At 36.1% G+C, this 16,105-nt stretch overlaps 1 protein-coding gene across 4 annotated transcripts in view; it reads right to left on the reverse strand.

Moving 5' to 3' along the window:
- LOC145261146 (glycogen debranching enzyme-like) overlaps positions 1-16,105 on the reverse strand; it is a 178,827-nt gene that overhangs the window by 115,753 nt on the left and 46,969 nt on the right. For all 4 annotated transcript variants that reach the window (XM_080119445.1, XM_080119444.1, XM_080119447.1 and 1 more), the window contains exon 2: positions 2,658-2,780. In XM_080119445.1, coding sequence (XP_079975571.1) covers positions 2,658-2,780 — 123 coding nt within the window. The remainder of the gene's footprint in view (positions 1-2,657; positions 2,781-16,105) is intronic.

The raw sequence follows: 16,105 nt of genomic DNA on the forward strand, positions 1-16,105 counted from the left end.
GTCACCAGAGTGAACAAGACGACGATACGACCATAATACAATGAAAGATGGAGAACAAAGCCACGACACAGTATTTGGGGTTAGCAACCTGTCAGTGCGGCTACGTGGTGTCACACTTTAAGGTCATCAGATCTAAGCCTTTCTTTAAGATTCACATTATACACTCATTTCTCTCCATGAAACACATATCCACAACCCTCGCTAGCAAGGTTTTAGTTTTATACATCCTTCACACTACAGACACGTACCTAATAGACTTTTTACATGGTAGACAGTGATAACGCTCTGCTGATTAGTAATGGCAAAAAATTCCATGAACATACAAAATTCACTTCAAACTCTTACTATCATTACTGGCACCTGTGTAATGAGGCCATTACACGCAAACCGTGTGGTTACATTTCAAACACTAAAACTCACATGTTGTCTGGTACCGTCGCAGGAACAAACAAAGACGGACATAAAAAAGTACGATTGAGCATTTTTAAAAATTTATTCCAGTAATTTCCAACAATGCACTTCACTGTGTTTCAAAATATCACTCACGCCTTTTCTTTTCTTTTACTGACGTTATCGAACATGTGTCCGCTAGCTTCAACAGGTGTCAAAATCTATTCTCACTCTGCACTTTTTGACACACATTTTCTCTCGCTGCACATGTCCAATCACTTCCTTTCTTTTCTTTACCACCTGCTGTCTTTTATTCTCCTTTTTTCTTCTTCTTCCCACCATGTCAGTACATGCACACTTCTTTAATTTTCATATATGCTATGACGGCTGCTGCTGCTAATATTTTCGCTAGTCAGCTATCATAGGCTGCTGCTAATTTTCTCACACGCACGCATATGTGCTATGTTACATCTGCTCTACCTTGCGTACCAATGGTATCAATGAAAGTAACAAAACTTTTAGACAACCTAAATAGCCTCACCATTCAAATATACTTTCTCCATGTCCAAATTCTCATTTATTTCCATTATCCTTACACTTCCTGCGATTTATCATCTGTCCACCTACCTGAATTTCCACGGCATTTCCTACAAAACTTATAAGTACCACAAAATTGTCTCTGAGATGAGTATATTTGCTGATGACACCAAGCTCTATAATAGGCACGAGGGGAAAACAACACACATCTAAGGAAATGGCAGAAACACTAGAGGAAGATCTCCAATTTATAGTGGAATGGGGACAAAAATGGATGGTCACATTCAATGCTGCCAAGACTAAGCTTGTTTCCTTCAATAATTACAAGAAATCTTCTCTACCACGAATAACAATGGCCAGAAACACATTATCTGAAAGTACTTCTTTTAAACTCCTTGGCCTAATGTTCACAGAGAACACGAATTAGAACAGATACATTGAGAGCATTGCCAAGGCTGCTGTGAAGTGAGTGGGCTCTCTCTACCATGCTAGAAAGCTACTTATGCCTGAAAGTATCCTGTACCTCTATAAGGCCACCATTCACCCATGTATAGAGTATTGTTGTTACATTTGGGCTAGTACATCTGCTACTAGTCTCTCACTCCTGGACAGGGTTCAAAAGAGAGTTGCCAACCTGAACTGTCATCTAAGCTTCAGCCTCTGTCCCATTGACGAAATGTTGCATCCCTCTGCCTGTTCTATAAGTATTTTAATGGTGAATGCTCTGACGAACTACAAGCACTTGTACCCCCTTGACGTAAATATTCCCAAGAAACCCGACAAGCAGCAAAATCCCACCCCTACACAGTAGAGATCCCTAGGTGTAAGAAAGTCTTCTACTCCAATAGTTTCTTCCCCAGAACTGCTAGACTTTGGAACTCGCTTCCGGGATTCTGTTTTCCCAACTGTACTGACATGCAGAAGTTAAATTGTAATGTGAACAGACATCTTGCTGCTCATCTCCCTTCATGATATCCCTGCAACTTATATCCCTGATAGTAACCCCCTACTTCAAAGTGGCACTGTGCCTTGTTTGGGGTGAAAATTGAATTTTAAAAGAAAAAAAGGAATTAGTTGCTCTCAACTCTCTTTCCACAAACTAATCAGAATTTTCCTCTATCTGGGAGTTTTCCAACACAACCACTGATCAACACTTCAGTCTTGGCAAAACTACGATACAATTTGCTATGTTTTGTTATGTGTATGTTCCCCCCACCCTCTCCCACCAGGCATTTGATGGAAAAATTATCTTGGAAGAGGAAGTTTGATTATTTTGTTTCATGCATATAAACTCTTTTCAGGTTATTTAATCCAGTAATTTTGGAGACAGTTTTTATGCTTCAAGTTCTTTATATATTCAAATATTTATTTATGGAGTTTGGTTTGGTTTGGTTTGGTCGTCTAAATACATATTAACCCTTTTCGAGTCACTTAATACAAAATCCAGTAATTTTGGAAAAAAGGTTTTATGCTTCAAATTCTTTACATCTTCAAATATTTATTCAGGATGTTTGGTTTGGTTTGGTTGTTTTTGTAGAGGAAAATTGTTTTTGTTTTTAACATTGTAGAACATGATTGAATTTTGGAAAAGAAAATGAAAAAAAACAAAAAAACAATATCATCAATGTTTGGTGCATTTTAGGTCAGAAAGCCAGTATCTTCAGACAGCCTGATCTGGTAACACCAAGGGAAGCACTGATAGATGTAGATTCATAAGCAAATCTTCTTACCTTTTTCAAGACGGAACAGTGTAGTCTCCAAGTTCTCACCCTTGCGAAGGGTGAGTATGCGGATTTGATAACCCTTGTTCATGTTGTGTTGTTCCTCAAGATCCAGCAAGTGGGCACACAAATCTGGAAAAAAAAAAAAAAAAGAACAAAATTAGCTTATCTATTATGGGCTGTAGATGCACAGCATTGCCTGGGATGCAGTGAAGTAATTTTAGTTTTTAATCATTTATTATTTTATTATTTTATTATTTTTTGTATCCTTTGAGATGAGGCTTCATAATTTGTGCATCCATTCTTTTTGCAGACTGTTATCCTCATCTTTATAGTTGTTGCTGTTTCACCACGTTTCAGCCAACCCATCTCTGGCCTTCTTCAGGTGATTAACCATGACAGAATAGGAATGCTGAGTCTTGTAACTTATCCCAGTAATTACTGCCTTCCATAGTTGTCGTCTCACCATGTTTTGGCCAACTAATCCTCTGGCATGCTTTGGGTAGGATTGAAACCACTATCTTCAGACAATGCTCACCTGGAACCATAGAACATTTCCATCCACTGCGCCATCTGAAGAAGGCCAAAGGATGAGTTGGCCGAAACATGGTGAAACAACAACTATGAAAATGAGGATAACAGCCTGCAAAAAGAATAATCATTTTTTTGTTTGTTTGGACATTTTTTAAAAAACTTATACAGAAAAAGAAATAATATCTTAGCTATAAAGGGAGACAACTTTTCACCTAAAAATATGAGTAGGTTGTAAGGAAGACAATTCTTCACTTCAAATAGAAGTTAGTTATACATTCTACTGGAACCACTTGTGAATTTAATATTCTCTAGAAACTTCCTCTGTGGAGGAAGCTGGCTTAACCTGCCTAGAGTAAATGCTGCTTCATTTCATTTTGAGACAATTCTTCACTTAAAAGTATGAGTTATTGCCCTTGCTTATTTTCCAGTGATTAGGTAAGAAAATGTTAATAATATAAATTGCCTGTCACATTAGGTAATTTTTTAAATAAACTGTAGTGAAATACGTTATTATATTACTAATAGCACAGTACAATAATAATGTAAAAATTCATTAGTCAGAAATAATGTTTGATTTGTCAGATTAAATGCTATTTAGACCTCATTTGATAAATACCCCCAAGCAGCAAAATTCCACCCCTACACAGTAGAGACCACAGATGCCAGAAAGCCTTCCAAGTTTCTTTCCTAGGACTGCTACACTTTGGAATTCCCTTCCAGGTTCCTGCTTCTCTTACTGTACTGACATGCAAAAGTTCAAGTGTAATGTAAACAGACATCTTGCTGCTCAACTCCCTACATAGTATCCCTGCAAATTATGTCCCAGATACTAGCCCCCTACATCAAAATGGCACTGTGCTTCATTTGGAGTTAAAATCCAATAAAAAAAAAAATAAATATAAAAAAATCGAGTTAATCGAAGTTTGTTTATCTAAGCTAAATTTTCCCATATATTTTAATCATGCAATATACATGCTGAAATATTCCTTGGTTTTGAGATTGAGTTATGTTTAAAAATTTTTAATTTTAATTGTTTTAATTAACAGTAAATTACAATTTACTCACTATCACTCTCTCTTCCATAATTCTCTTTCTCTCTATTAGTAGTCAAGACTGAAATAGTTCATTATAAACCATGGGGAATATCATCAAAAGTATTAATACTATTTAACCCATAGCAGGAGAGAAAAAGAAAGAGAAGAAGATGGAGGTTATGTATCCCCCTCCTACAGCAGGAAGATGTTTATTATACAGATTAGTGAGACCTGTGGACACTTCACAATTGTATCCTTCATCTGTTGCATATTAATGTTGGGCTTAAAAATATTTCCAGTCTCTGGAGTTTCAACACATATGCAGATGCTTATGATATTATTGTACCTTTTTTTCAAAATGAAACATACTGTAATTAGTGTAGTTTAATTAGATTAGTAATTAATAATTAATCAGAATATATTTGGTTATGGGGAGGGGGGTCTATCACCAAAGCTTTTGTAGGAGTTTGTGACATATTTCAATTCTATGGACGTCTTGGTTAAATTCAGACCCCATCATATTATTGTACCACATTTTGATAGAACTGATACTACACATTATTTATTTGCAAAAAAATATTAAATACTAGCCTTTAATTCTAGCCTGAAGGCCAAGAAAGCATATTTTAGTTAAAGTTTCACATTTTACGCAACAGTAATATCCTCCCTGTTCCTAAATTCCAACTCTTTCTGACTGTGACAAGGGTGGTTACAACGGGGTAGTGTTTGAGCCACCTGTTAACAGGGATTTGGTAAAAATCCAAGAGGAGGTGGCATCAGGATCTGCACCGGTCGTCTCTGATTTTGCGTGTGGCAAGTAAAAACATGCCAGGTGCAGAAACGCAAATTAATGGAGTGAGTGTAAACAAATTGCTTCTTAGCCATTCCTTTGTGTATTTGATATTGGGACCCCCACCCCCAACACCAAAAAAAGAGTGTTAGGAAGTGAAAACAAAAAAAGGAAATAAGCTGATCAACAGAACAAAAGTATAGAAAGTGAGGTTAATAGAAAGACAACGGGGAAGAAATTTTACACCAAGGCATACAAAGACCATCTGAAATAGGATTGTTAATCAAGGTGTGGTGGTGATTAGGACAAAAGGCTGGACATAGAAGCCAATATATAGATACTAGCAGAGTGACCCAATGTTGCTCGGGATTGAATGATGACCAACGAACGTTTCACACTATCATATTTTTATTGTCATCGAAACTGGCAAAATCGCCCATTTTTAAATTAAATCGATTGATTGCCTGCTCTAGTTGGGAACCTATTGCGGTGCTTCACCCGCAGTTATGTAGTCCAAAATATATTGTAGTCTACATTGCAGTGTAGATTTTATAAAATTATTTTTATATATATATCGACTCAAAGTTTAAAATGCAAAAGTCAAGTATCATGCTTCAATCGTGCTCTAAACAGAAACTTTCATTTTGAATGCACCTCTGTCATACCAAAGAATCTACTAATGATTTTATATATCTGGCCTTTCAACTTGTATAGTAAGAAAACTTCTGAAATGCGCTTGTGATTCTAGGCTGTGTAAGATGCTAACTTTAGTCAAAATCGCCTGTTCCTTCTTTCATCAGATTTTTTCGATTATCAATTATCGATACTTATCGAAAACATTCAGATATAAATCATATCCAAGAATACTGCCAGGCACATAAAGTAACTTTGTGTGAAATTTGATAAAATCATCCCAGTTGTTCTAGAGTCCATAAGGAACAAACTCACATACAAAAAGTTCTTTTTGTAATAGTAGAGATTAGTTTATGTTTTATGGACAGTCTTGAGTTGACAATAATTGATGGCAGCTTACGACTTGGACCAGATTGAGAGGACTTTATGGGGCTTATCTGAACTGAGGTTAACCAATGACAAAGAAGCCTCAACAAACAACCAGCATGTTGACGTTAGTCTTTAGAGAGTGATTTTCCGCGATGGTGTCACACACATGCTCAAAGTCAAAGTTTTTTTTCTCAAATAAGTTCTCTTTGTTTATTTTTTTAACATTGTAACCCGGATATAAATCCCCTACGACTCTCTTATAGCCGGGTTAAACGCATGTCTGGGTTTCTTATATCCGGGTTGCCCGTACATCAACACAGGCTCTAATTTGGAACCAGAGAAAATCTCTTGTGTATCCGCTTTTCTTATATTCGGGTCTCATATCCGGGTTACAATGTACTTTTTTTTTTATTGCATTTTCACCCCAAACAAGACACATTGCCACTTTGTAGGGGGGTACTATCAGGTACATAAGCATCAGGGGTACTGTGTAGGGAGTTGAGCAGCAAGATGTCAGTTCACGTTACACTTGAACTTTTGCATATCAGTACAGTTGGGGAAATAGGGACGCGGAAGGGAATTCCAAAGTCTAGCAGTTCTGGGGAAGAAACTACTGGAGTAAAAGGCTTTCTCAAATCTAGGGATCTCTACCGTGAATGGGTGGGATTTTGCTGCTTGTCGGGTTTGTCGGGGGTATTTATGACTTGCGATCTGGTGTTTGCTCTCAGCAGTCGCCAATGTAAACGAGATGACAAGACAGCCAGAACAAGAAGAAGAGATGAAGACGTAGGAATGACCACGGCACACACAGCGTTGAGGTCACAACTGTCAAGCAGGGGAGCACATGGTTTCGCATTCATCTTCTATGTCGGGCCGTCCCCGATTTCGCATACAACTTCTATGTCAGACCGTCCCCAATTTCGCATCCAACTGCTGACCCTTGCTGTTCTTAGTGTTAGGAGTAAACACCTCTAATCTTGTAGGATAACAAATAACGGTGACTAACGATGAGGACTTCACCAAGCCCAGATAATCCTGAGGCATAATCTGCATGAGCGCTATGCAGAAGTCTAACTTGCATAACGTAGTCGTCACATGTCAACACTCGGGACCCATACGTTGTGTGCAGCCAGTTGCAAGGAAACAAAGACAAGGAAAGAATTTGACTCATTTTTTTTTTCAGTTGAAACAACAGACATTTATTTACAGGTACTTCCAGAATAACGCCTTGTCTCTTGTTCAAAAGTCTTCTCATGCTCCAATGTGCTTAACAAGACTCTGCCAAACACGGGGTACTCCGTCTTTGTCTGGCCATGTTTGGGACACGTCTTTCCCTGTCACTATTGTGCCACGTTATAAACACATCTACTTCTGTCTTTCTCAGGCAAAGTTTTTCTTTTTTTTATCATTTTTCTTTTTTTTTATCATTTTTCTTTCGTTCTATTTTTTTTTATCATTTTTCTTTCGTTCTTTCTTGCTGTAAGGTCACCTCACACACGGCTCGGTCATTTGCATCTGCTGCTACTGCTGCGATATGTGTGTCCGTAGTCTATTATACTTGTTTAATAACAACAATAGTGACATTAGATAAAAAAAAAAAAAAAATTAATGACTATATTTTGCATTGCATCTTTGGCAATCGAGCGATCCCGTTTTTACACATAAGGGTGATGGGTGATAACGTATATACAAATAGAAAATTGTCTTTGTATTATTATAAGTTATGACAAGTTAATGATATTGACGTTAAATAAAATGCAAGTAAATACGAATTACAAAAGCAGGTTGAAAGCTAGACATAATCTATGTTTGAAAATCAGTTGCAACGTGAAACAATGCAAAATTTTTGGGTTTTATATACATCCACATATTTCCATTTTTACTATGCTTTTTTCTATATAAACATATATACAGTTTTTTTTATTCATTTTATTATTCTCTTATTTGCGTTTCTTCTACATGACTAGAATATAACAGGAGGTCACCGAAAGTAGAGCCAAAACATTGTTATTCCCACATATATATAAAAAAAAAAGAGAGAAAAAAAAAATGAAAGGCAATCGAAACAAGATATTTTTAAACCAGATTTCTCCTCCTCCTCGACGCAGCAAAAAAAAAAAAAAAAAAAAAAAAAAAAAAGCGTTCAAAATACTTTCTTGGAAATCTGACATTTCAAAATAGCCTTGAAGTGGCGATTACTAGCAGAAAAAATGGTACAATGCCAGAAGAAAACAAAGAACAGCGTCGTCTCTCTTTTTTTTTTTTTTTTTTATTAATTTTTATGTTTTGCTTTTCCCTTTCTAAATGAATACCAAAGTTGGGCCTATTTTTTCACAACGGTGAAGTTAAAACGCCCTATTTTAAGAGAATTCAACTTTGCACAACTGACGACCCCGTTATCCTTGTGTAATCTTTCGGCCTTGATAAGTGACTCATTAAAAAAAAAATAATAATAAATAGAAGCACAATCCTTATATAAACTATGTATATGCAATATCAGTCGTAAGAATGACTAATTTGCATATTGGTTTTGAAAAAAGGGTCATTTTTTATTAATTAACTATTTTTTAATTTAAGGACTATTTTGATTTTAATATGCCAAATACTTTTTCACAACAGTGTATTATTTCCTGGACTAACATTTGTGTGTAAATATATATATAAATAAATTTATATAAACATTGTATTTAGAATATTTTTATTTATAAAATCTCTACACAAGTATTGAGCACTATTGAAAAAAATATTAAATTTTAATTCTTGTTAATAATATACTTGAACATAATATATCAATCAATTATTTTAATTCAGAAATAGATCGCAAAATGAAGTTGAATATATATATATATATATATATATATATATATATATATATATATATATATATATATATATATATATGGACGCCCGGCGTTGCTTGGTCGTACAGCACATTTAAGCATGATATTTTAATTCATGTAGATTGCATATGTATTATTATAGAATCAATCCTCTATTGAATATTATATATTACGAGGAATAATTTGCCCGGTGGACTAATGCGCAAAAACAACCAAAAAAAATAAAATAATGATGATAATGTAGTTCTTCAAATTCTGTCTGTGTTTATTTACAATATCACGCCACCTGATATTTGGGCTTGACATGACTACCCTGGAAACTCACTTCTAATTAATGTTTATCTTTAAAATATGCAAACAAAGAAATGATTTGCAGCGATTTTAAATGGTACATTTTCTTTTATCATAAATTGGATTCATTAATAAGAAAAAATTAGAATAAAATGGTGAGGTACACTCGGGCTTGAACATGATCTGTAGTCGAATGCTCTACCACTAAGCTATATTTCCAAATCTAAGAAAAAATTATTTGTTGAGACTTTATTATCTCCCATGCCGGTGTAACCTAAAATATTCCCCTGTAAAAGTTCGTTTTTATTTATAAGAAAGAAAGACTATTTTTAGCATCGGATTTTTTTCGATTTTCCATACTTATCGGACAAATTTCTGAATAAAACATATCTAAGAATACTGCCAGACATATAAATTACCTTTGTGTGAAATTTACAAAAGATAGGCTCAACCGTTTTGGGACCTATAAGAAAGGAACTCACACACACAAAGTGACTTTTATATAATAGCAATTAAAATAAAATATGTTTATAAGCCACATTACAACATAATATTATTAATATAAACAAATGTTTATTTGTTTAAAATTCATATTTCAGAGGTAGACTCCATCCTCAGAATTTTATACATTTTTTTTTTCTTATTTATTTTATTTTTTTTTCTCAATATGATGTTAAATTAAAGAGAAAAAAACAGTAAAGAATCTGCGTGTTGTCTGTGGTGTTATTTTGAAATTCCGGAAGAATACGCTTTGCATACGTAAGTTTCTATATACAATTATTATGATAGTAATTTCATATAAGTAAATAACAAATTTTCAACTAAAATAGCTCGATAGTGCATTACTAGAGCTTTAAATACTTCTTAAATGTTACCACTTCCTAAGGGTCAGACGCTCTTAATGTTCATTTTTCAAAATATTATTCTTTTATTGGTAATAATGTGCATGCAATTGTTTTGGCCTAATGCTGGCATACATGTATGCAACAGTTTATAAATTATAACTTTGCACAACTAAGCAATCTCATCAGCACATATTAATGAAACAAATTTTAAAGTTTTTCTTTGAAAAGTCTTTTGTGTTAACATGTATTTATTAATTTCTTTCTTTATTTGCTTTTTTTCTCACACCATACATATAATGCCACAGGCAAATATTATCATATAATACCAAATATTGATGCATTAATCATTTTAAAGGAAATGCAATTGATAAATGAGTCGCAAACAATTTATTTTGTTTTACCTACACATTTGTGATCTATTTACTTACTTGTACTTGTACTTGAAACGACATTGACCCTGGAGGAGTTGAGTCGGCTTCGTGAAGATGCACATCTCGTACCACTGCGGCCCAAGCCCGGCGATCGGAGGCAAGATCCCGAGTGAGCAATAGCCAGTCACGTCTCCAACGAGACAGGCCATAGATGAGCGGGCCCGAAATAAGCTCAGCGTCGGCTTTGATAGTCCCGAGCCATGTTCTTAGCTGGCCACCGACACGTTTTTTCCAGCTGGGTAGAGGATGTGGGGAGATAGCCTCGTGGATAAAGACCCCCGCATCACAGCGAGAGGCATGGCCGAACCATTGAAGGCGTCGGGCCCGCAGTAGGTCAGTAATTGCCTGGAGATTGCAGCGACGCCGGACTTCTTTGTTGGCGACGAAATCCAAGGGACGGACATGTAGAATGCGGCGGAGATTGTAGTGGTCGAAAACTTCTACGCGTCGCAGATCCGCTTTCAGTATGGGCCAGGTCTCACATCCATACAAAAGTATTGAGCGGACGAGGGCCTGGTAGATTCGTATTTTTGTCCTCAGACGTATTTCAGGCCGTGACCATAATAGCCTTTGGAGTCGACAAAAGGCAGCTCGTGCGGCATTAATGCACGCTTCAATCTCATTCATGCCTTGACCGGTATCAATGAACGTGCAGCCCAGGTATTTGAAGCTATCCGTCTCCTCGAGGGTTTCCCCGTTGAGAGTGACGGAGGACCTTTGTGATCTATTTGCGTTAAAAAAACATTTGATAAAAGGTAGAAGCATTTTTAAGTTACCATAAATATGGGTTCTGGATTAGGTAGTCATTTTTAGTTACTTGTATGCTTCCTGTGACTAAATGTGACTACTTTTTTAAGAAGGGATACTTACGGCAACTTAAAAAAACAGTTTTATTTTATCTTACATATTACATTTTTTAACGCAGCAGTTGGAGTACTTGGAAAAATCAATTGTAAAAGTGATATTCTCCTGGAGGTTGAAGGTTCAATTCTCAGTGTAAGCGACCAAAAAATACAATTACTTAGAACTGCTATCTATCATGGATATGGAATGAGAGCATGCTACCCTCATGAAGTAAATAAAGGGCTCTGTTTGAAATTCCATCCAAATTACTAAGTTCAACTAGACACCCCTGAAGCAGGTCGGAGGTTACATCGACTGAAATATTGTGAAAATGGTACTCAAGATGAGAACAGTAGTCTGATGAATCCAAATAATACGAATTTTAAAAAACGTCTTTATTTTATATTATATATTTATTTTATATTATATATTTTATTTTATATTACATATTTATTTTATATTATATATTTATTTTATATTATACAAGGTGCCTTAAATAAGCTTCCAGATTTTTTTTTCTAGTCATTTAAAGTTATCGTAGACTCTTGAAAATTCAGTATGTTAAAGCTATAATCTTATGAGATGACTGACCAATTTTTATGATCTCAGGTTCAAATGAACTACAGGACTCTACATTGCGAGTGAAACAGTCGTATTTGCGAGTGATTTTTACAAAGTGGCGATTAGAAAAAATGAAACGCTTATCTTTTGGCGATTGTATTTCTTTCTCTGACAATCTTCCAAAGCTCACTACTGAGTGAAAAATATCTTTTCAACTTTTTTTTTAATAAAATGAACAAAGTTAAATTATTTAAACAATAAAAGTTTAACAGAACAATATACTCTTTTTTTTTAACGATGGCTGTTTAAAAAAACATCTGAAGAAATTAGAATGCTTATACCTTCAAGTATCAACATAAAATTTGTTGTATATTTAGAATTACACTTATTGAGAAAACATAGAAAAATCTTTATGATGTACATACTCGTCACAGAATGAAGATGTCATATTCTAAAAATCATGTGGGTTTGGCTAGTAACTTTTCTATTTGGCTAGTAAACGAAAATATTTACTTGTCAAAGGTCAACTAAAGATAAATACGTCCATAGAGCTCTGGAACAGCTACAGCAAGAATTCGAATACACCCTACTAAAGCCTGATTGTCACAGCTGGTTGATATCAAAAATGCAATCGGGACGTGAGGACACTTTAGAAGAATGATATGCAATAAAATTCTGTTTTAAACTTGGAAAAAATGCTGCAGAAACATATGGATTGCTTCAGACTGCTTTCGAACCATCTTGCATGAATCGAACATCAGTTTTTGAATGGCATAAGAGATTCAAGGAAGGCAAGGAGTTTGTGAGGGATGATGAGAGGTGTGGGAAAAGTAAGGAAGTCAGAACACCAGAATTGATTGACCAAATGAGGAATTTAATGAATAGGGACAGTCGTGTGTCTATAGAGACAATAAGTGTACAGTTTGATGTCAGTGTGGGAACTGTACACACAATTATTCGTGAGAAACTGAAGATGCAGAAGATTTTCGCAAATGCATAAGTCCACAACTCTATCCTTGTCACAGACTATTTGACCAAGATGGGTATTAAGACGGTTCTTCACCATCTCTATAGTTCAGACCTTTCTCCCTGTGACTTTTGGCTAGTTCCTAAGCTCAAGGAAAACCTTAGAGGTTGTCGTTATGAGAGAATTAAGGAGATGAAAGAGGCTGTGACAAGGGTCATTGACACGCTCACACAAAAGGACTTCCATCGGGCTTTCCAGAAGTTGTTGGAATGGTGCAACAAGTGTATTACAGCGGAAGGGGATTACTTTGAAGGGGATTAGAGTTTCATGTGTGTACTATCAATAAAAATGCCCATACAACAAAAAAAAAGGTCCGGAAACTTGTTGAAAGAACCCGCATATTACATTTTTTAACACAAATAGGTCACAAATAAGTAGACGGTATTCCTTTTTCTTTCCCATGGTGAGAAATGTTACACAAAGATTGGAAAATCGGATTGAAGAGTGAGAGCTCCTGAGGAAGAGCACTCTGATTTGCAAAAAATGCCTTGGAAGCCCCGTTGGCATTCTCAGGTATAGGCGCCTCAGGCGATTAGTAGTTAACTAGCCCTTTTGCAATGCCTGGGGAGATGAACCTCCTAGAACTGTATGTGGACCACCACCATATCACAATCAACAGCAAAAAGGCCATTTCAGAAATGGCCTAGACTTTGTTGAATTTGGTGCTGAGGGAACCAAGTCCCGAGCCAGCAAAATAAAACAAATTGTATGGGACTAATCTTCGAATTACATTTCCTTTAAAATAATTTATGTTACCAATAATGATGTTTACCTAAAGAGGGTATAAAACAAAACTGGAGACTCCCAAAGTGACATGTTTAAGATATCAACTAGCAAACTAAGATATTCCTGAAATACTCTTTAATTACAAGAACCAGAGAATATGTGTCAAGGATCAGAGTTCATGACACCTGAATACTGTATTTTGTTTTTACACAGAAAAGAAAATAGGCTGTTACTAACATTGGACAGCAAGTGCTTCCTTCAGCCAAACTATGAATTACAGCTTAATTCCAGTGTCATTAGTGAATCCACCAGTAGAAGCTACAAAATACCTGGCATACCCAGCAATCCCGAAGGGCATACTGTCTGCTGCGGTAAAGTACATTTTAAATCAAGGGGGAAAAACTTTTTATATTAAATGAAAATACTAAGGCAATTTCATGTTTGAACTACATTATCACCAGTCACCACTTGTTTTAAAAGACAGAATTTAACACAATATGGGAACCAATAATTATAAATTAAAAAAGTTAACTTGAAAAAAAAAAAAAAGAAGATTTTTTTTCAGAAAGAAACGGTTAACCTGTCTGGATAGATGAAGCTCTGCCCGATTAAGAGGATCAATTATAAGATAGGGAGATAATAATTAAAGTTAGATTAAAACAATGTTACATTATCATGTCAATAAAAGATGAGGGTGGTTACAATAAGTGAAAGGGAAATGAGGGAAGAATCTCTTTAGGTCATGACATTTCAAAGTCAAACGCTTCTCATCAGAAGAAGGGAAAAATCGGCATTATACAAGAGTAAGAGCAAGCTTTGAAATGCAATGGCCTAAAAAGGTTCATCCCTTATGCCGCTTTCACTTATTGTAATCACCTCATCCTTATTGACATGATAATGTAATAAAGTTCTGTAACTTTATTATCTCCCTATCTTTTCTTATATATATATTTAATTTCAAATAAACAAGTTACACAGTTGCGACAATAACAATGCTAATGTGTTCGGTCAAGTGACCTCATCAGGTGACCTAAACTTCCGGTTTATATTGGAACATAATCCTTCAATGAAAATAGATAAAACTGTCAGGTTTTTAAATTTCAATTAAAGACATAGGTCACGTATTAACAACCCATATAATCAGAGAAGGTATGAAAATAAAACCAGTGGATATAGACGGTGTAGGGGGTGGTAGGAAAGGAAAGATAGAAATAGACAACCATTGTCGTTGATGAATAATTAGGTTGAACGGCTCGTTGTTAAGGTAACAGACAGCCGTCACTAGATAATTTCCACTACAAAAACTTAATTTTAGCTGAAATTTAATGTTAAGATCAGAATAAGATAAAATCTATAACTATGATTCTTAATACTTAGTTCTACAACAGACTATAGGCAGTCTTAGACAAGCTGAAGAAAAAATACATCAACATGCCGATGGGGGAGTTCAATGCGAAGGTGGGATCAAACAACAGAGGCTACGAAGAAGTGATGGAACAACATGCTCTCGGAGAAATGAATGAAAATGGAGAGAGATTTATTAACCTCTGTGGACTGAACGACCTTGTCAACAGAGGCAGCATCTTCACTCACAAGAGGATTCACAAGGCCACCTGGGTATCGCCTGACCATCTTACAGAAAACCAGATAGACCACTTCTGTATCACCAAGAAGTTCAGACGGTTTCTTCAAGACGTACAAGTGAGGAGGGGAGCAGACGCAACATCAGACCACCATCTTCTGAATGTGAGATTCAAACTGAGACAAGAGAACCGTCCGGCAGGCAGAAGGCAGCGTTAAGTACAATATCAACCTACTGAAAGATTAGAAGACTCAGGCAGTCTTCACTATGAGCCTGAAAAACAGATTCCAAGTACTGCAGGAGTTTACCACCAAAGACACCAATGCCCACGCCCTTTGGAAGGGAACAAAGATGTCCTTATGGAAACATGCCAAAGAAGAATCAATACAAAGACTAGATCCCTCTGGACACCTTACAGAAGATCCTAACCAGAAGGCTCATGAAAAATGCAGTCAATGAGAGCCATACAAGAGGCAGCCCAAGTAGAATACACAAAAGTCCACAAGGAAGTGGGGAGAAGTGCAAAGAAGGACGAGAGAGACTACATAGCCTGCAGAAGAAGCAACCTACCATGACAGCATGAAAGACTTGTACATGACAACTAAGAAGCTAGCAGACAAGTTCAGTAGTCCAAAACAACTGGTCAAAGACAAGCAAGGACAAACCATCACAAATTCTGAAAAACAACTTGAGAGATCGGCGGAACACTTTGAGGAACTTCTCAATGGATCAGCTCCCGAGAACCCTCCAGACAACACTGAAGCAGACATAGACATCGATATAGATTGCAATCCACCAACAAAAGAAGAGATGACCTGCACCATCAAAAAGATGAAAAACGGTAAGGCAGCCGGCCCAGATGGAATTCCAGCAGAAGCCCTCAAGACAGGCATAGAAACAACAGCTGACATGCTACTACCGCTCTTTGAGAAGATTTGGGAACAAGAAGAG

Source organism: Euprymna scolopes, chromosome 37, assembly GCF_053919585.1.
Source record: "Euprymna scolopes isolate OS-2025 chromosome 37, ASM5391958v1, whole genome shotgun sequence".
NCBI classification, from domain to species: Eukaryota; Metazoa; Mollusca; class Cephalopoda; order Sepiida; family Sepiolidae; genus Euprymna; species Euprymna scolopes.